General features: G+C 33.8%; 1 protein-coding gene across 2 annotated transcripts in view; it reads left to right on the forward strand.

Annotated features, from left to right (window-relative positions):
* INTS6 (integrator complex subunit 6) overlaps positions 1-21484 on the forward strand; it is an 88451-nt gene that overhangs the window by 60643 nt on the left and 6324 nt on the right. For both annotated transcript variants that reach the window (XM_082859586.1, XM_082859587.1), the window contains 10 exons: positions 4397-4522; positions 5951-6105; positions 9895-10047; positions 10893-11025; positions 11956-12050; positions 13845-13955; positions 14992-15207; positions 17256-17382; positions 18227-18369; positions 18588-18819. In XM_082859586.1, coding sequence (XP_082715712.1) covers positions 4397-4522; positions 5951-6105; positions 9895-10047; positions 10893-11025; positions 11956-12050; positions 13845-13955; positions 14992-15207; positions 17256-17382; positions 18227-18369; positions 18588-18819 — 1491 coding nt within the window. The remainder of the gene's footprint in view (positions 1-4396; positions 4523-5950; positions 6106-9894; positions 10048-10892; positions 11026-11955; positions 12051-13844; positions 13956-14991; positions 15208-17255; positions 17383-18226; positions 18370-18587; positions 18820-21484) is intronic.

Raw genomic sequence — 21484 nt, forward strand, 5'->3', positions numbered from 1 at the left:
GAGGGAGACGCAAGAGGGAAGAGATATGGGAACATATGTATATGTATAACTGATTCACTTTGTTATAAAGCAGAAACTAACACACCATTGTAAAGCAATTATACTCCAATAAAGATGTTAAAAAAAAAAAAGAAGAAGAAGATAAGTTAGAAGACGATTCCGAAATCACCGTTGGTAATATCTTTCAGTGACCCAGAAAACTTAGTTGGTCAAGGAATTAGGGAGCTTTCCCCAATATATATCCTGAATCTCTCCTGACGTAGTGGTTTATTTACCTTTCTTCATGCTCCTGCTAGCAACAATGGGAAGCTGGTCAAATGTCACTCACCTTTCCATATTATACGAATAGTATGTTTTCTTCTTTATTTTCAAAGAATGTTGACTAAAAAAAGTTTTGAGGATAAAACACCAGAAAAGTAGAAATAACAGAAAAGCTAACATCCACTGGTGTTGTACTATCCAAATATGTAATCACTGCTAACAATTCTGTGCATTTTTAAACTTGATGATAAGAGTAGTGTGTGTACATTTATTTTTTCCATTATAGAACAATTCATGTTCATTAAGGAAAAATTGGAAAGAAATTTGCCTGTGTTGCCAAAATAATATTTTGTTATATTTTTAATATACACTTTAAAAATTATATAATTGTCATTGTAAGCATTTTTCTTTTATTATCAAGTAATTAATGAATACTCTATGCCAAATAACTGTTTTTGATCCTGGGAATACAGCAGGAACGATAGACAGAAAGCTTACATTTTTGGACTGTGTGACAGATGAAATCATGTAAAATGAATAAATAATATTTCAGAGAGTTCTCCTTACTATCAAGAAAAAAAAATAGGGTGAGGGTGCAGAACGTAATGAGGCAGAGAATGAGTATTCCTGGGAAGTCTTTTGAGGAGGTGACTTTTTTTTTTTTAACCATCAACCTAAAGGATATGCTTACCCCAGTTTGAATCAATTTAAAATATTGCATGTCCTTGGAGATTATTATACTCTTTGTCTAAAGAAGTAAATAAAACAACAGTTATTTATAAATTACATTTGCATATCTCTAACCTTGATGTTAAAGTCAGTTGTTTGAATAGGGATTAAATCAGCCCTGGTTGTATCTTAAAAATATTAATCCCTCTAAAATTATTGTTACAGCATGTTCATCAACCCTCTCTCTTTTTTAGATATTTTAGTTCCAGGTGTACAACATAATGATTTGATATTTGTATACATTGTGAAATGGTCACCACAGTAAGTCTAGTTAGCATTTGAACAGAAATCTGAATAATGGAGTAAGCCATACAAAGATCTAGGTAGAGGAAATAATAAGAGAAGGAACATGCCCCATGTTTTTGGGAGCAACAGCAAGGCTGATATGGCTGGAGCTTTTGTAGGGAGAAGTAGAGAGTAACAGGTTTGTTTAGAGGGGTAGGCAAGGGCCAAGTATTGAATAGCCTTTTAGGCCATAATGAATATTTTTTATTTTCCAAGTGTGATGAGAAGTCATTGGAGGGCTTTTTATAGGAGGTGACATCTGATTTCTGTTTCTGAAAGATCACTTCAGCTGTTGGATGAGAATATACTGTAAAGGGGTGAGAATGGAAGCAGGGAGACTAGAAGAGATGATAGTACTTTGATCTAAAGTGTTAGGTTTGGAGGTGGTGGGTGAGAGGTGGTCTGATGGAAAGGAGATACTGAGGGCAATGAGGGAAGAAGGAATCAAGCCTGATTCCTAGATGATTCAGTTGGCCTGAACAAGTGGAGGTGAATGGCTATGCCAAGTACTGAGATGGTTACTCAGAGGAGAAGCAGGTTTGGGAGAGGCGCAGGTATGACATCAAATTTTAAAAATGCCTAATAGACATGTTGGTGGAAGTATTGAGGATAAAAAGCTTTTTATAAAAATTGTAAGACTTTTCTAGATTAAATAAATTTAACTTTCTTAGCCTGTATAAGGACTGTTGCCCAACTTAGAAATGTTCCTTTTGTCTCTTATCCATTTTACTAAAATGCTAATCTAGTATACTCTGGGGGAAAGTTTTTTTTTTTCCCTTTGTTTCACTTTACTGCCTTCAGACTCACTATGTTTAGATTTTTTTTGGGGGGGATCCTCTAACCACAAGTGAGCCAGCTTCTTGACCTGAAAGTATGTACTTTTCTCACAAATATTATTAGTGATCCCAGAAAATTTATCCTTCAATACAAGGTGTTAAACATTCCAAGAGGTGAGTTTTGACATAAAGAATAAGAGAAACATGACATAGGTTATAGGTTCACTTTGTAAAGATGGCAAAATTTCCTTCAACTTTCAAAAGAATTAATGAATTTTTGTTATTTTCTAAGTGACTCAAGTTTGTTTATTCTCCAGTTTTCATAAAATGTCTTTGTTAGTAATTTTATTTCATACTAAGATCATAACCTCTTATATTTTACTAATCAATTAGTTGATGACACAGGTTAGGGGAGTAGAGAGGATTGCCACAATTTTATACTTAAGAACTTCTGTTTTTTATTAACATCTTGGGAATATGCTTAAATATCATGAAATAAGATATTGAACCTTTATATAATCTTCTAAATACTTCCTGTGTTAAGACGGTCAGCCTTTTTATGTATTGTTTTATGTATATGTTTAAATTGACTAAAAAAATTTTAATTTGCCAATTCTTTCAAATAAGTGTCGTTCCATATAGGCTTTCTATTTTAAATTAACATCATGGTTTTCAGGGAAGAAGGTATATCCAGATGAAAGTGTCTAATACTTTGTAAGGGTTTGAATCTTGGCTGCACTACTATACTAACTTGAATAAATTAGTTAGTCTCTCCATGCTTTAGTTTTCTCATTTGTAAAATGGAGAAAGTAACCAATAAAATTGTTGCTAGGATTGGATAAATTAATAGAGTGATTAGAATAGTGCCAGGTACATAGACACTCAGTAATTGGTGAGTATTTTTATAAGTGTGGCTCTTATTGTTGTATTCAGGGTAAGCCATTTGTTATATGATGCTTGTTATTCTAAGCTGACTCTGAGGATTTGAATCACTCTACTGCCTAATGTTCTCTTTTCTGAGTAGCCTTTAGCAAATCACATGTTGAGTGTAAATTGATATGAGTAATTTGATATGTCAAATATAATAATATAACGTGTTTGGTAATAATTGGTTGAATTTCTTAAGGAATAGGACTTTTTCGTATTGAGCTTATTGCAAATAACATTGTAAGATGTTTGATTAAAGATTTTTAGTTGTCATGGTTTTCAGCACTGGTCTAGATCAGTACGGATAATAGAAATATAAGTTATATATATAATTATAAATTTTATAATGTCACATTAAAAAGAAACTGATAGGGAATTCCCTGGCGATCCAGTGGTTAGGACTCTGCACTTTCACTGCTGAGGGACTTGGTTCAGTCCCTGGTTGGGGAACTAAGATCCCACAAGCCGAGTGGCGCAGCCAAAAAAAAAAACCACCAAAAAACTAAAAAGAAACAGGTAAAATTAATTTATATAATATTTATTTAAATCAATATATTCAAAATATTTCAACGTGATATTGGTAATTAAAAATTATTCAGGTATGTTATAGTTACTATATATCTCAATTTGGACTAGCCGTGTTTCAAGTTTTCAGTAGCCATATGTGGCCAGTGGCTGCAATATGGGACAGCACAGGTCTAGATATATTTATTGAAAAATCCCTGTTTAAGAAGTCTTTTCACTGGTATTTTTTCTTAATCACTAGCATTTTAATGCTTCTGAACTAAAAATTTTATAGGTTAAAATATTTAAGAGGGAAATTCACTTAAGATAGGTAATTTCTAAGTATGTAAGCCAAATGAAATTCAGAGAAGCACATGCTACTATCTATATATTAAAGTGCAAACACTTAAAATATGCAGTACCTACCAGCAGATCAATTAAATAATTATTGAGTATCATCTATGTCCTTAGCATTAATCTTTAGTGATAATACTTTTGTTAAGCAGGAGTAAGATTTTGGGGGTTCGTTGCCAGATGTTGTATATGTGTAATAAAGATAAATTGTATTGGAAAACAGTTGGAGATAGTTTTTTAAAATTTATATATATTTTAAAATCTCATTTCATGTAATACATTGTGTATATATGTAATGATTTTTTTCATTGTGGTTTGTTCACACAAAGATTTCTATTTTCCACATACCTTTAATTACAAAGAAAAATTTACATACTCCCACAAAATGGAATTATTGATTGATTGAGAATAGCTATTTTTGTTTTGTTATCCTTCTATTAGATAATGAAAAGGTCAGACTTTATCATTGAACTTTCGTTAATCAGTATTGTCAAAAACCCTACTATGGTTCTTTTTTGTTAAAAGTAGGAATTTTTGCAACTTTATTCTTTTTATTTCAGGCCGTTCATACTCTGTATGTTCTCCAAGAATGCTTAATCAGTGTCTGGAGTCCTTGGTGCAGAAAGTACAAAGTGGAGTGGTAATAAACTTTGAGAAAGCAGGACCAGATCCTTCCCCTGTAGAAGGTATTATTGTACTTCTCTTATAGACATTGTAAACTGGCTTTATCAAGTATTCAACTTGAACTGAAAAATTACTATGATTTGGCCTTGTCAATGTTAAGGCCAGATTATTAAGATGACAAAACAGCTGTTGGTAAAGAGGGAAGATTAAATAGGAAAGTCAAGGTAATATGACAGTGGTTTGGTAGCATCGCGTTTTTATATTGGTTGTTCATAGCCTGAAAATTTATAAGCGCCAAAACCCTTTTTAAACATTTACAGATTAGCATATTTCCTTTTTAGTATTGTAATGCTGACTCTCTCCAGTATATATGCTTCTTCCATGTCCCTTAATTCACAAGAGTGTTCAACCCTAAGTGTTTATTTAATTCCTTAGCTACATTTTTTCTAAAGATCAGACTGATCAGAACCAAATGGTTGGTATGGTTCCCAAAATGAGAAACCAGCCTTTGCCATTCAGCTTGATCCTTTAAAGTCTAGCTAGCTGAGCCCCACCTGGCTTTATTCTAATATTTTGTGATCATGAACTATTTATATTAGCCAGAGGGTATAAGGAGTTTTACCAGAACCAATGGACAGTTTACATCTGGACCTTCTGCCTTGTATGATGTAGCTTATGACAAGAATTAGAAAGTCATTAATGGCACTGGCAGAGGTGATCCACTAGAGTGGGTAATTGGGAGAAGAGAAAGGTCATAGAGATGAGAAAGTGGTACCCTCAGAAGGGATTATAGGGAAGGAGCAGAAGATGGTAAGATTATATAAATCGCATACTGTGTCTGGTTTAAAAAAAACAAACTTAAAAAAAAATTGAATTGTTACACATGGAATATATTTATTTTTAAATTATTTTAGGACTTTGCTTAGAGTTAGGCACTAAGTAAATGTTTACTGAACTGTTAAAGAGAGTTACTGTTTTCTAGAATTGCTTTAGATTAAAGGTAGGCACCTCAGATCTGGATTTGCATATTAACTTTTCGTTTTAGTTATTAGGCTTTAGTTAAAAAGATTGATTTTAAAGAAATATTCATTTAGCAATACTTACCTACTATTTACTAAGCCAAGCATGATGGTGAAGAAATTGAGTGTTTGCCCTTATCATCTAGTGGGGAAAACATGTCATTCGTTAAACAAGTATCTACCATAAAGTATGTTTTACATATTCTGATTGGACAAGCAAAAGATGCTGTGGGACCTCCTTTCACCTATTGAACTCATAGTTGGAATTTGCTGATGTTACTCTCTAGTGAATTCTGATATAATCTAAATGTTAAGCCTTAGTCATGATAGTATTCTACCATTTAAGAAAAATAGGAAAATCCAGAATTGAACAAGTATTAAGACATTTTCACTAAGTAATAGTAGATATAATTTAACTGCTTATGTTTTTCCTTTAATGATACATATTTTGCTTTGATTTCTTTGCCGTAGATGGGCAGCCAGATGTATCAAGGCCTTTGGGATCTCAGCCTTGGCATAGCTGTCACAAACTCATATATGTCAGACCAAATCCTAAAACTGGGGTTCCTATAGGTCACTGGCCTGTTCCAGAGTCTTTTTGGCCAGATCAGAATTCTCCAACACTAGTAAGTACCAGAGAGACTTGACTTTGTAATGTAACCGTTAACTGCTTTTCCTACTAGTTTTAAGTGCTCCCGTCAGTTAAGGGTGTGGCTGTTGTATAGGAATTAGACAAGCGTTCATAGTGCACTGATGAGCTGTTACTTGCTTAAGTGTACTGTATTGTTCATCAGGAAGTAATAGAGAAGAGGCATCTGTCTCCTTTAGAATCTAACATTATGCTTATGCTTTTATTATTGGCATCTGGTTACAGAAGCATAGATATAACAAGAGCTTCTCTTTGGATTCTAAATATAATGTAACATGAGGATTTGTCTCTGGGACATAATATACAGTTTAAATGAAGGCTTAGAAAATAATTCTGATGGTTTGCCTGCAATCTTTTAGGACTTAGTCTTAGAAATTCATGTTGACTTGCATAGTTTTAGTTATATTCAGTGTTTTCAGTCTGGAGGTTTAAGGTAGCAAAGATTTTCTGGTCTTGTTTATAGGAATTATTTTTAGAAACAGTGAGGCTTGTTGAATGATCCTGGTGAATTATCAGTGTTCACTGTATGGTTCTTATAATAATAGGGTAAATTTATATAAATATCTGTTAAATCTTGTTAATACCCTTTTTTCAGATTAGTGTTTTTTGTAGTAATTGAGGACGCCATGGGATATGACAGTGGTTCTTTTGATGTTACCTTTAGAAGATAAGAGTTGTATTTCAAAGATCATTAAGCAGTCTTTAGTAATGTTTCATGCAGCTATCATTTATGAATTAAATTGAACTCCTTTTGAAACCTTTTATGTTTTAAACCGATATCAACTCTTTAGGATAATTTTTACTTTTATTCTATACAAGGTCTATAAAGTGATATTTCCTTTATTCATTAGGGATTTAATGTAGTACATGAAATTAAGTTTTTATACATTTCAGTGAGGTGTCGTCTTTCTTTTTTGGATTGAACCATCGTAGTTTTTTAGTCTGGCTTTAGAGAAGCTCTCAATTTCTTTGGTCATACTACTTTCTCCTCTAGAGCCCTTTCAAAATTCTTACGGAACAGATATCATATTTATATGAAATATTATATTGTTGGTTATTCATTCTATTATATTTATTTAACACCTACAGTAGTTAAATAACAAGTACATATGGTACTTGTTAAGTCCTAATAGGAAGAAATCCAAAACCAGTATCACAAGCATTATCTATTAATATTGCTCTAGTGGTCTATTACAAATTGTTACATGCCATAGAGGATTTTGAAGTATCCGTAGGATTTCAGTTGGAGGAGGAAACTGTGAGAAAAAAGTATGGAAGTAAAAAAGAACAAGGTGAATTTAGAGGAATGGAAAGTAACTGTGAGGATAGGTGGGTCATAATATGTATGTAGGACATTGAGAGAACTATTAAATAAACCAAATTGCTTATGACTTTACATGCAAGGTTAAGGAATTTGAGCTTTTCTTAATAGCGTTCATAGAACTGAAGACATTTTTAACAGAGTGTTCCTTTAGGAAAATTAATCTGGTGGTTGTTACATGAACTGGAAGGTAAGCTATTTACCTAGAGGGCTATTGCTTTGGTTCACTTAATATAAGAGTTTGAATTAAGATGACGGAAGAGAGAATGATAAAAAAAAAAGATAGAGAATATTAGAAAGAACTGGCAAAATTTAGTAACTGAAGGATATTTGAGGGGAAATGAAATTTTTATAAATAATAGTATTTCATATAAGAAATATTGATACTGAAATTAAATGTGATTTATTAGAGACTGGTTCTGAATTTGAATCATGGCTCTACCAGTTATTAGCCATGCATCTTTGGTTAATTATATTCTCTAAGCTCAATTTCCCATCTGTTAGAGATAGTAACTCCTATCTCATAGGATTATTTTGGGGATTAAATGAAATAATGCCCCCCCTTTTCTTTTTGGATCTCAATATTGTCATCCAAAAAAATAGCTGAGTTTCACAGACCCATTCAATACGCTGTATGTCAGGTACATGCTAGGCACAGGAGCAAAACAGTACTTCCCCTCTGGAACCTTACCATTCCATAGGAAGGTCAGTCATATAAACATAATAGAGTACAGTGTGCTAACTGTCATAGGGAGCAGAGCAGAGCCCAGAGGAGGTGGTGCCTAACTGCCTGGTATGTGTTTGGGGTACATGGTGAGACTGTGTCAGGGAAGAAGTTTCTTAGAGGTTGGTACTTGCCTTGCCAGTTCAGTCTTCAAAACTTAGTTTGTTTGCATTATGCAGGGGGGAAGATAGTAAAGCAGCTTGTGATAACATATGAAACACCGGGGCATGAAAGATAATGATCTGTTTGGGCAACTGCAAGTCGTTTTGGTATGGCTGGAGCACAGGGTGTACATGGTGTGGTGGTTAAAAGGCAGATGGGGACCGTATTGTCAAGGCTCTTTGTAAAACAATATTAAAAGAAAAGAATCTGGCCCTATTTTTAGGTGGTTGGCTGCTATTTTTACCCAATAATTTGAGTTAGGAAAATTACATGATTATATTTATCTTTCATGGCCATGGGATTGATTGGAGGGGGCTGACTAATTAGGGAGACTAATTAAAAATGAACAGTTGTACTAATCTAGTCTGAGAAATGATGAAGGCATGAATTAGAGTGGTAAGAAATAGAAGGTAAATTTTTAGGGAGATGAGAATTTAGCATTGACAGAGGGCAGTAACTAAAATAGTGAGCATCTGCCATGTTTATGTGTTCTGCTAAGTGGCTTAGAATTTGTGGTGTCATTTAATCTAATTCTTTGTGACAGTTAAGTATGGAGGATAAGAGGGCGATATTAAGGCTAACATCTAGGTTTTTTAGAACAGGTTTTGTGGTTTGGGGGTGAAATAATGAATAATAATGAATTTGAGGGACCTATAGAAAATTCAGGTTATGTACAGTAGGTAATTGGATACATAAGAGAAATGAGAGAAATCTGGTCCCTATACAGTAGATTTGGGAGCCACCAGTATATGTAGATAGTAACTGAGGCCAAAAGGAGTCCTTTATAGCTATGAAATTCCACATTATTTCTTCATAGCTCATATTTTCTTCACCAGTCTTCACTTGGTGAGATTTTTAGGAAGGAGACTGTTAAGGGGGAAATAGAGTAACTTGCTTTTTTTTTTTTCCTTTAAAGTATTGTGGTTTTTGCGGCTCTACAGCAGGGCCTCCAAAGTAGGGTGTATTTAACACAGGGGTAACCAATACAGTCTGCTGGAATAGGGAAGGGAAGCATTAGAACTTCTATGTATGTTTACACTTTTCTATTTTTAATATTATTTTGGTATATATTTTATTATGTACCTGTAAATTAATAATTCACAAGTATAAATATATATATGCCCTAATATATTGTATATTCAAAAATTTGTACTGATCAATGTGTGTCATCAATTTGGAAGCCAAGTAGTTAAATTGCTACAACTGAGGACTTAGGAAGGTTTCTATTAAATTAATTGTTTCTTATATATAAAAATTAATGAGCACTTATTTAATTCCAAAATTTTGCATTTAATTTTTCTGATAAATTTGATTTCAAGACTTAACAAAAATTTTAATTCTGTATAGATTTTGAAGTGTCTTTTTTTCTTGTGAATATTATATAATTTAAGCATTACATTTTTAAGTATTTTCTTTCAGCTTAGTGGTGCTTTTGGTAGTAAATTAAATTCTCACTAGCAAAACTGAGAAACTGAGTAAACTTTGGTAGTGAGGGATACTAAAAAGGAGTTTGTTTCTGGTACTTTGTGAAAGAGTAATAATAAGACTTTCCCCTCTAGCCACCACGTACATCTCATCCTGTAGTGAAGTTTTCCTGTACAGACTGTGAACCGATGGTTATTGACAAATTGCCTTTTGACAAATATGAGCTGGAACCTTCACCGCTGACTCAATTTATCCTGGAAAGAAAATCTCCTCAAACCTGTTGGCAGGTGAGCTGAACGACTATAGCAATTTAAAATTTTATTTATTTATTTAATTTTTATTGAGAGTATAATTGATTTACAGTGTTGTGTTAGTTTCAGGTGTACAGCAAAGTGAATCAGTTATACATATACATATATCCACTCTTTTTTTTTCTTTGTTGCTGCGCACAGGTTTTCTCTAGTTGCAGTTAGCAGGGGCTACTCTTCGTTGCTGTGCATGGGCTTCTCATTGCGGTGGCTTCTCTTGTTGTGGAGCGTGTGGGCTTCAGTAGTTGTGGCACACGGGCTCAGTAGTTGTGGCTCGCGGGCTCCAGAGCACATGCTCAGTAGCTGTGGCGCATGGGCTCAGTTGCTCCACAGCATGTGGGATCTTCCCCGACCCGTGTCCCCTGCATTGGCAGGTGGACTCCCAACCACTGCACCACCAGGGAAGCCCTATCCACTCTTTTTTAGATTCTTTTCCCATATACGCCATTACAGAGTACTGAGTAGAGTTCCCTGTGCTATACAGCAGGTCCTTATTAGTTATCTGTTTTATATATAGCAGTGTGTATGTGTCAATCCCAGTCTCCCAATTTATCCCTCCCCACTCCCCACACCATAAGTTTTATTTTTTACACCTGTAGCTCTATTTCTGTTTTGTAGATAAGTTCATTTGTAGCCTTTTTTTAGATTCTACATATAAGCAATATCATATGATATTTGTCTTTCTGTCTGACTTACTTCACTCAGTATGAGAATCTCTAAAAATTTAATTTGATGTTTCTTAAAAAGTTAAATTGAATCTGTGGTTTATATAACGTTCTGTAAAGGTTATTAAATGTGAAGTTTTAACTACTCCTTTTTAACAGGTATATGTAAGCAATAGTGCAAAATACAGCGAACTTGGCCATCCCTTTGGTTACTTGAAAGCCAGTACAGCACTGAACTGTGTCAACTTATTTGTGATGCCTTACAATTACCCAGTCCTCCTTCCCCTTTTAGGTAAGTTATTCTCATCACATTCTCTGTGGCTTAGCATACATACAAATTTTTCCTAAAAACAAACTTTGGGAACATCCCTCCCTTTCTAAGTCTTCTTGTCTTCTGGAAATTAATGAAGATTTTTTTTTTTTTAATACTCTAAAATACTGAAGCTGTATAAGGTTGTGTTATAGCAACCCGTGCATGTTTCTGGTAAATTGAAAGTCAATGTCAAACTACCTTTGATTCTGCAAACTATTGAAGATATTATATTTTAAGTTTCTAAATTAAGTATTCTCTAAGTTTTTTGCAATTAGATTTCTTACATAGTTAGAATTAGTAATGCAGGCTTTGTATTCGGTAAATAATTAGACATTTTGTAGAAGCATGTCATATTTATAAGATCTGAGTATTTTCTAAGGATTTATCTATACTTTTAATTTTCATTTGGCAAATATTTTTAAATGATGAGTTTGTTCTAAAATAATATGATAAGCCTAAAGTTGGTTTCTGGGGACCATTTGGCTATAATTTTTTGAGGGGTACTGTTGGAGAAGACATCTTTCCCTTCATGGAACTGCATCAGATTTAAAGATTACAGACAAAATATTAGTAGGTATATTTTATAGAAAACATCATGCATACTTGGTTTCTGTCTTCAAATCTGTTTCATATCTAGATTTTCCTTGTGTATTTTCTGATTCTACCTTTATTATTACATTTAATTTTAGACCATAATTGGCACCTTTTTATTTTTAAAGTGGTATTACTACTCAAAAATGCCAGAGCAAAAATTTTACCACCTTTAATTTTGTTAAAAATATAGGTCAGATGTTCCTCTCTCTCTTATATAAATAAGAAAGCAGACTTTAAAAATGAAACTTATTTGACTTGATTTTCATGTGTGGAAACAATGAATGATGATAGTTTGTTCACATTATAAATTTATAGATGACTTGTTTAAAGTACATAAGGCAAAACCAACATTGAAATGGAGACAGTCATTTGAAAGTTATTTGAAGACAATGCCTCCCTACTATCTTGGGGTAAGAATATTATTGTTAAAAATAGAACTTGTTATAAAATTTTATATTATGCTTATAGTTTACTGTAGGTATTAAAACTTTTATTTATTGCTGTTATAGAATAAATGTCATGAAAATTGAGTGTACAAATGACCCATATAAATGTAATGGGAAAGAAATGTTTCAGTGATTTGCAGAATAATGATGATGATGATGATAATGAGAATATATATATATATAATGCTTACCCAGGCCTGGTTCTGTCCTAAGCACTTTACATGTATTAACCTCATTTAATTTATATGGTAACCCTATGAGGCAGAAATCACTGTTCTTATATCACAGATGAGGAAACTGAGGCACTAAAAGATTAAATAATTCATCCAAGGCTACATAGCTAATATTTGGGGGTCAGGAATTCAATCCCAGGCAGGCCTGGCTTTAGAATTTAAGCTTTTAACCTCAATTGTTATACTACCTTTTTAAATTGCAGTTTTATAATTATTTCCCTTTAAGGGTACAAAAAAAGGTTTGTGTTGCATTATTCCCTAAATCTCCAGAAATATTGCTTAAGACCTAGTGTATCATAATAGATAGGACCAATAATGCATATATTATTAAATATATTACTTTATTTATTTTGTGAAAAGTAGCTTCTTAACAAAAAGACCTACACTAAAAGCACTTTAAAACATTACTTCTGCTTTTACTGCAGGAATGTTACAGTATTTGACTGTAACTAATCTTTCTAAATGGTCCCTAATAAGAACACTAATTTCTTGAGCTTTGAAAATCATATGTTATAGTTGTAAGAGAAAAGTTGTGTGTGTCTAGCACATAGTGCCTGCTATGTAAGAGAGGGAAAAGGAAGAAACACTTGAATATGAACTTGCATATGTTTGACTCCTATGTTTCATAGCAACTGGGAGGATTTAGCCAAAGCCACATGAATATTAAATGTCAGATCTGGGATTTGATTCCAGTTTGACACCAGTGCTTTTATACACTTTCTAATATGTCATTGGGTGGTTATCATCCTTTTTCTGACTCTGTCCCATTCACATGGGCTAGACAGTCCTGTCCTGCTAGTGATATTTTTCCTTGCACAAAGTGGCTCTCAGTTAGTCCTTACAATTGAAAATCACTATATCACATCCATAGTAAATATTAGATGATTTTTGCCTCCTTGTTTTTCCTTCAGAGCTTGTTTCTGTTTTTTCAGCTCAGCTAATGATAATAGTAGTAATGATTAATACCTACTGAATGCTTACTGTGTGCCAGATGTATTTACATGTATTAATTCATTTAATCCCATGACAACCCTATGAGGTAGATACTACTGTTATCATTTTACAAATGAGAAACTTAAGGCACAGAGGGGTTATATTACCTGGTACAGGGTCACAAAGCTAGTAAGGGGTTGAGCCACAAGCCTTCCAGTTACCCAAGGTAGAAATCTTCTATTTTCCTTGACTCCTCTTTCTACTTACCACCCAAGTTCTATCAAATCAACCTCTGCAATGTGTCTCCTGCCCTCTTCTTCCAAACCTAGTGTCTCCAATGGTGCTAAGAAGTCCAGGACTTCACCCTTTCTTGCTCTGGGTGTTGTTATTATAGCCTCTAATCCTTGTTTAGTATTTCAAACTGCCTTTCATACCACTGACAAACATTTTAATGAAGTACAAATATGATTATGTGACTCTTACTGAAGAAAAGGAGACATTTTGGGAGGTGAAATTTTCAAAATTGACAATACATATAGCTATATGTTTTTGACAAGCTCAGGATTGAGTGGTATTTTCTTTTTCCCTATAGCCTTTGAAGAAAGCTGTTAGAATGATGGGAGCACCTAACCTAATAGCAGACAGTATGGAATATGGACTTAGTTACAGTGTCATTTCATACCTCAAAAAATTGAGTCAGCAGGTAATGTTAAGAAATAGAGCCATTAAGTATTTTGAATGGTTTTGGCTAAGGTGGTCAGTAGGCCAGGTGTTAGTTCTTGATGATTCTAATAGAATTCCATCATATTAATGTATTACATTTTAAAACCACGTATATCATATATTAACATAATTCTGTCTCAAGTAAATGGTATGCTATGTTTTGAAATGATAATTTCAAGCAATAATTCCTAGTTTGTGAAAATGGCTTTATTAATGTGGTCCTAGCCTTCCTGTATGTGAACATTCTTTGTTTTCTTTTGGGAAATTTATGTTAGAAAGTTGTTTTTCTTAGACAAAAAAGTCAGTTTCTTTTGCTTTATGTTTTAAACCTATAGCTTTTTCTTTCAAAATGGGAGTTTCTTTTGAAATATTTGTAAAAATACTGAATTTTGTCATTTTGGGCATACATCACATTAATAGATACTATAGTAGTCAAGCAATGTACACTTTGACTGCCAAGTTATTAAAATTGTATAAAACACAATTTTTCCAGTACTCCTGCCATCTCTACTTCAAGTGCTAATTGAAATGTAGGTTGGAAAGAGTCAAAATATTGCTATTTGCTTTCCAGTGAAAAACTCCATCAGTGTTTGCCATATCTATGAACATTTAGTTATGTGCTAGTAATAATGTCTTTAAGTAAATATTGATGAGATTTTTTTTTTTTCTAATTTTATTTCACCTCTGAATTGGAAATATATATTTTTATTTAGGGTACATTTACATTTCATGGTTTAGGTGTAGTGGGTATTTAATAAATAAAATAAATTGAAGTTGTGTTTGTGAACCCTGCTGCAAAACGTAAGAATTGTGATGATTTAAAATCATAAGACATTATTGTTTAAACTATGTTCAGTTTACCAAGGACTTGCATAAACTTCTCTACTTAAGTAGAGTTTTAAATTTCTTATGTACTTTTTAAATACTTAATTTATGGAAGACCAAAACGATTAGCATTTAATTTACCACTTCAGATTATGTCAAGACAACTTCTGTTTTTTTTTTTTTTGCTTTAGGCAAAAATAGAATCTGATCGAGTCATCGGTTCTGTAGGCAAAAAAGTAGTACAGGAAACTGGAATTAAAGTCCGAAGCAGATCACATGGTTTATCAATGGCTTATAGGAAAGATTTTCAACAACTGCTTCAGGGAATTTCAGAGGATGTTCCTCACAGACTGCTAGACCTTAATATGAAAGAATACACTGGGTTCCAAGTTGCTTTGCTCAATAAGGTAATGGTTATGTGAATTTAGTACTGATATAGTTATAGTCTGTTATATTGTTGAATATGGCAAATTTTCTGTTAACTGATACTCAGTTTGTCCGAACTTCTGTACGTCCGCAGAATAATGATCAATTATATTATTGAATCATTAGATTTTAGAGTTAAACACTGTACATGGTGAGTGGATGAATGGATGGACTGCAAAGAGCAAACCATCCCGTTCATTTTATAGACGAGAAAACAGGCTTAGAGATTGCCTAAAGTTACATAGCTAATGGTAGAGTTCACTGTAGTTTGGTACTTTTATACTGCTGACCTTGGGTACACAGCATGATCCTGAAGTGCTTTGTGAATACTCATTAAAAAGATCTTCATCCCAGTAGTCTTTTTTGTAGAAACAGGCTGATTCTAAAACTTATATGGAAGTGTAAAGGTCCTAGAATAGCTAAAACAATTTTGGAAAAGAATAAAGCTGGAAGATTTGCACTGTCTAATTTTAAAAGTTACTGTAAAGCTACAGCGATCAACATGTTGTGTTGTTGGCATAAGGAAAAATATATAGATCAGTAGAACAGAAATAGGCCCTCACACGTAGAGTCAATTAATTTTTAACAAAGGTGCCAAAATAATTCAGTGGGTTAGGAGACAGTCTTTTCAACAAATAGCGTGGGAACAATTGGCTATCCATATGCAAAATAATGAACTTGACCCTTACCTCACATTACTTGAAGTGATCATAGTCATACATGTAAGAACTGAAACTATAAACTTCTACAACAGAACAGGAAGAAATCTTTAAGATGTTGGATTATGGGTCAATGAAGATTTCTAAAATACAACACACAAAGCACACACACACACAAACTAGATAAATAGAACTTCATTAAAATTGAAATTTTTGTCTTCAGAAGAAACTTTGATGTTTCTCCCAGGCAAGCTATAGCTTGGGAGAAAAGCATGTATTGAATAAAGAACTTGTTTCAAAATATATAAAGAACTCATAGAACTCAATAATAAAAAGACAAACATCCAATAAAAAAAATAGGCTAAATATTTGAACAGACAGCTCATATACAAACTTGAACAGGCACATAAAAAGATGTTCAACATTATTAGCCACTGTGGAAATGCAAATTAAAACCATAATGAGATCCCACTTTATGCCCACTAGAATGGCTAAAATTTAAGACTGAAAAATATGAAGTGTTGGTAAGGTTGTAGAACAACTGGAACTCTTATACATTATTGATGGAAAATAGTTTGCAGTTTCTTAGGAAAGGTAAATATTGCTATATACCAACAGTTCTGCTTGTAGGTATCTACCGAGATAAATGAAAATATGTGTATATAAAGGCTTTGTATGCAGATGTTCATAGCAGCATTAGTAACAGCCCCAAACTGAAAATAGTCCAAGTGTTCATCAACTGGTGAATGGATAGAGATATGGTATATCCATGTAAAAAGGAAAAGACAGTAAAAAGGAATAGACACCAATACACGAACAACATGGTTGAATCTCAAAAACATGCTCAGTGAAAGAAGCCAGATAGAAAAGATTGCATATTGCAAGATTCCGTTTATAAAATGGAATGTAGAGAGAAGGAAAGTAGATTAGTGGTTGCTTGGGGATAGGAATAGAGATTGACTACAAATGGGCACAAGGAACTTTCTGGGATGATGGAGATATTCTAAAACTGGATCGTAGTGGTGGTTTCACAACTATACATTTATGAACACTCATTAAACTGTTTATGTAAAATGGGTAGTTTCATGGTATGTAAATTATACGTCAAAGCTTTTATTTACTTCTCTTAGCCAGAATATGTAATAAAATCTTGGACAGATATGAGTTTGAGATTATTTGGTTGAGCCTCACTACCAAATTTTTATCTTTTGGTTATTAAAACAGTACAGTAAGACTGCATCATATCTCTTTATTTTTTTAAGCTATTTAGTTAACTTATCTTATTTTCAAAGCTATGCTGCAGGCTAGAGATTTCAGTCTCTTAATTCTATGTTTGAAAATAAATCTTGTCTTTAAATCTTTTTTAACAGGATTTGAAGCCACAGACATTTAGAAATGCGTATGACATACCAAGACGGAATCTTTTGGATCACTTAACAAGAATGAGATCTAATCTTTTGAAGAGCACCCGCAGATTTCTTAAAGGACAGGATGAAGGTTAGATCATGGTTTTAATGTTGGTATTTCTTCAGTAAACTTCTTTCTTTATATTGGAAATAAATAGAGTGTTATTGTAACTTTTAAAGAATTATAACAGTAGTATTACATTCTCATTGAATGAAGTAAAAAGTGAGTCATCCCTGATTCTCTACACTTCTTCCTACCATCACTGTTGCCCCAAATTTTATTCCCCAGAGGTAATGACCTTTGTTAGCAGCTTAGTTTCCTTTTTAGCTTTCTTCATACATTCACATATACAGGCACATGCACAAACAAAATCATTTTCTTGTGATCTACTAGTATCTCTTAGTTTAACTAGTTTAACTCTGGATGGCCAATATATATCATATTCTGGTATTTCCTTCAACTGTACCCATGGCACCTACTACAAATCAAGTCAGATGAGAACTTAACCCTTTGCCAACTCTCACGTAAGCATTTCAACTATAGTTTTATATAAAAAGGGTCATCTATGAGATATCTCTTTTCTGTAAATTCTGCTTTAATTAAATTCTGCTTATTTGGAATAGAGTAGAAGAGACATTTCCTTTTCTTAGAAAGGTTACACATATGCTTATTCTATACACTGAAATTAACTGCAATATTTTTGCTTTGTTTAGAAGATAAAATCAAGTATTTAGAATTTTATTTTAAAAAAATCTCAAGATTTTATGTCACAATATTTATAATGGTGACAAAATAATTTAGAATATGTGTTAAGGAAAGATTGACTAGAGTAAACCAGAGAGCATTCATACATAAGAAGACATTATTTGATAACTAGTTGGAAGGTAGTTTCAGTGAGGTTAACTTTTGTTTTTGCTCTGTTCTGTTTGAAAAGATCAAGTGCACAGTGTTCCTATAGCACAAATGGGGAACTACCAGGAATACCTCAAGCAAGTACCTTCTCCACTAAGAGAACTAGATCCTGATCAGCCTCGAAGGTTGCATACATTTGGCAACCCCTTTAAGCTGGATAAAAAGGTAAATTTGAAATGTTCCATTATATAATTTATTTGCACTAGGCACTGTGGAGAGGAGCAGTTCTTAATTTAACTAAAGAAAGCTGAAGCTGTTTTCTTGGTAGAATACCTAATAAATGTCAACAGTTAAAATATAGTTATTTTACTGGGTATTGGAGTTAGTTGTGCGATTAAAAACTGTATGTAAAGCTAGGGAAATTATATTCTTTTTTGTTATAGGGTATGATGATAGATGAGGCAGATGAATTTGTGGCTGGACCTCAAAATAAACATAAACGACCTGGAGAACCAAATATGCAAGGCATCCCTAAGAGACGTCGCTGTATGTCTCCACTACTAAGAGGCAGACAACAGAATCCAGTTGTGAACAATCATATTGGAGGAAAAGGACCACCTGTACCTATGACTCAAGCACAGCCAGATCTTCTTAAACCCCTTCCTCTTCATAAAAGTAAGAGTTTTTCTTTAATGTTATTTGCTGCTCTTTGGTGGTTCTTCATGGGAAAGATTTTTGTAATACAGAAAAAAATTGATAAGGTCCAAGAGTGTCTAGAGAAGATATTTGTTTACTCTAAATTAGCATGTAATCATTTTTATGTCTTTTTAATGAACATTTATTGAACATTTCATATATTCATTATGCTTAATAGCTATCATGATTTGAAATATCATTTGCAAATCTTAAGTATTTAAAAATAACAGTTTTTAAAGGGGCATTATCAACACCCACAGAACGATGGTTTTCAATTTCAGTTTAATTCAACAACTAATTCTTAAATGATATGCTAATTTAGACAGTGCTAGGCATTGAGGTATAGCAGTGAACAAGACAATAGTGATCTCTGCCTTTATTTATAATGAGTGAGGAAAGAAAGTCATTGAACATTTCATTAGAAGTGTGATGAATGTTACAAAAGGGAAGTCAAGTGTGTTGTGGAAGTATTTGGCAAGAGGATTTAACATAGTCCGTGGGGTCAAGGCACTTTACTGAGGAAGTTCTGTTTATGCCAGTACTTGAAGGATGAATGGGAATTAGTAAACTAAAGCTATGCATTTGCCTATGCCTCAGTAGTAGTCTAAGAAGAGTATGTGCAGAGGCATACAGTAAAGAGCAGGGCATTAAGGGAACTGAAAGAATGCTGGTTATAGCAAGGGTTGTTGGGAATGAGGCAAAGTGAGAACTGAAAGATATACATGCAGAGTCTAGATCATAGAGGGTCTTGGAAGCCATTATAAAGATTTTAGACTTTATTCGAAGGACAATGAGAATCCATTGAAAGGTTTTAAAGAGGTAGTGATCTGATCTGATCAGCATTTTATAAAGACCAGGCTGACTTTACTGTGTGGAATATTATTAGGGAGGAATGAGAATTGATGTAGGGAACCCTTAATTAATGGATTCATTAATTATAGGTAGTGATCATTCATGGCTAATGACATCTTAACTGGAGAGAAACCAAGTATGCTACCTCCTGATGGAATTACACAGTACTACTTTTGAGGTAGTCCTGCCCTCCCCCCCCCAAAAAAAAATACTGAACATCAATCTGACCAAGCCTCTCTGTCTAACTACCAATTTTTAGGAAATATAAGGGACAGAGAAACATGTTAAATAACAAAACAGGGATAAAATTAGAAAAATCCAGATTGTGGGAAACTCTATAGGACAAAAAATCTGGGGTGTGTGTGTATTTTTCCAGAAAAAAAAAATGCATAGAAAAAAAGAGGTACAGAAGGATTTTTATAGATTAAAAGATAGTTAAAAGACATGTAAATTAACTGCAATGTCCAGGTCTGATTTGGACTCTGAATCAAAGAAAATCAAACTTTCCACAAACAGAAACTATATAAGGTAATTGGAGATTGTGCACAGTGACTGGGTATTTGATGTTGTTAAATAATTGTTACAGTTGCACAGAAACCAGTTAGGAAACACAGGGAAGAGCTAATGGTTACCTGGGTCCCGTGTGGTTGTGAGAAGAACCTGTATTGGAGAAATACTTGGATATTAGATATATCAGCAAAGGACTTGGTGATGACTGGCTGGATGATGGAGACAGGGCAAGGGAGGAGTTGAGAGACCCTGGGTATCTCAGTGTGTCAGGGGTGGAGTGGAAGAAGAGAGGTTGAATGAGTTTAGTTTAGAAGTGTCTGTTAGATAGCCAAGTGGATTTCCTAAGTTAGAAGATGGGTCATTGAGTTTGGAACTTAAGAGAAGAGGACTGGGCTAGAGAGATAGGTATGGGAGGCAGCCTTAAGCCCCATTGGAGTAACCAAGGGAAACAGAAGAAAAAGCCTAGAGCAGAACTTTGAAAGTACCAAAGTTAAGAGGAGAAATAAGGTTCAGAAAAGGAGAGTGAGAAGAAAGGAAGAATCCAAGAAAGAGGAGAAAATAGGGAATAATATAGTGTTATGGAAGCTAAATGGAAAGAGAATTGAGTGGTTGGTGGTCTCAAATACTTCTTAAACAAATCATTTGAGAGGATTGGAATAGTTCTGTAGGTCTTTAAGATGACAGAGTTGAATATATTTAAATGCTGGTGTGATGGAGCCAATAGAGAGGGAACAGCTGAAAATGAAGATGAGACAGAGTATAATCACAAAATCACTGAGCAGGCAAAAGGGAATGAATGGTCCAGAGCCCACATGAAGAATGCTTCTTCCATTAAAGCCGAATGGGTGTGGTGGGCACAAGTTTAATGGTGGGAGGTCGAGGAAGTTCACCTTCTTTCTGCTTTTGCTTTCCTCTGTGAAGTTGGAGGTGATGTGTACTGCTGAGAGGAAAGAGACACTGGGAAAGTCAGAGATGTTAAGACAGTGGAGAAGGTTTGAATGATTTTTTTGTGTGCTAGAGGGAGAAAAGGTTGTAATAAGACTGCTAGGCAGTGCTAAGATCCAGGTACAGGTGGTGACTGTGACCACTCTGTAGAGCTGTGTCATATTTCTCCAGTAGTGCCTGCTCATCATTCCACATGTGAGTCTGCAGCAAGAAGATAGACTGCATCATCAAATTTGGGATTTTTGCTTGGCAGGGGTCATGGGAGGACAATAGAATGAGAGAATTTAGGACACTGTTAAAAAGTGATACATTTTGGGATATAAGTTAGATAAGAAAG

The sequence above is a fragment of the Leucopleurus acutus genome (genome assembly GCF_964270905.1).
Source record: "Leucopleurus acutus genome assembly, chromosome: 18".
NCBI classification, from domain to species: domain Eukaryota; kingdom Metazoa; phylum Chordata; class Mammalia; order Artiodactyla; family Delphinidae; genus Leucopleurus; species Leucopleurus acutus.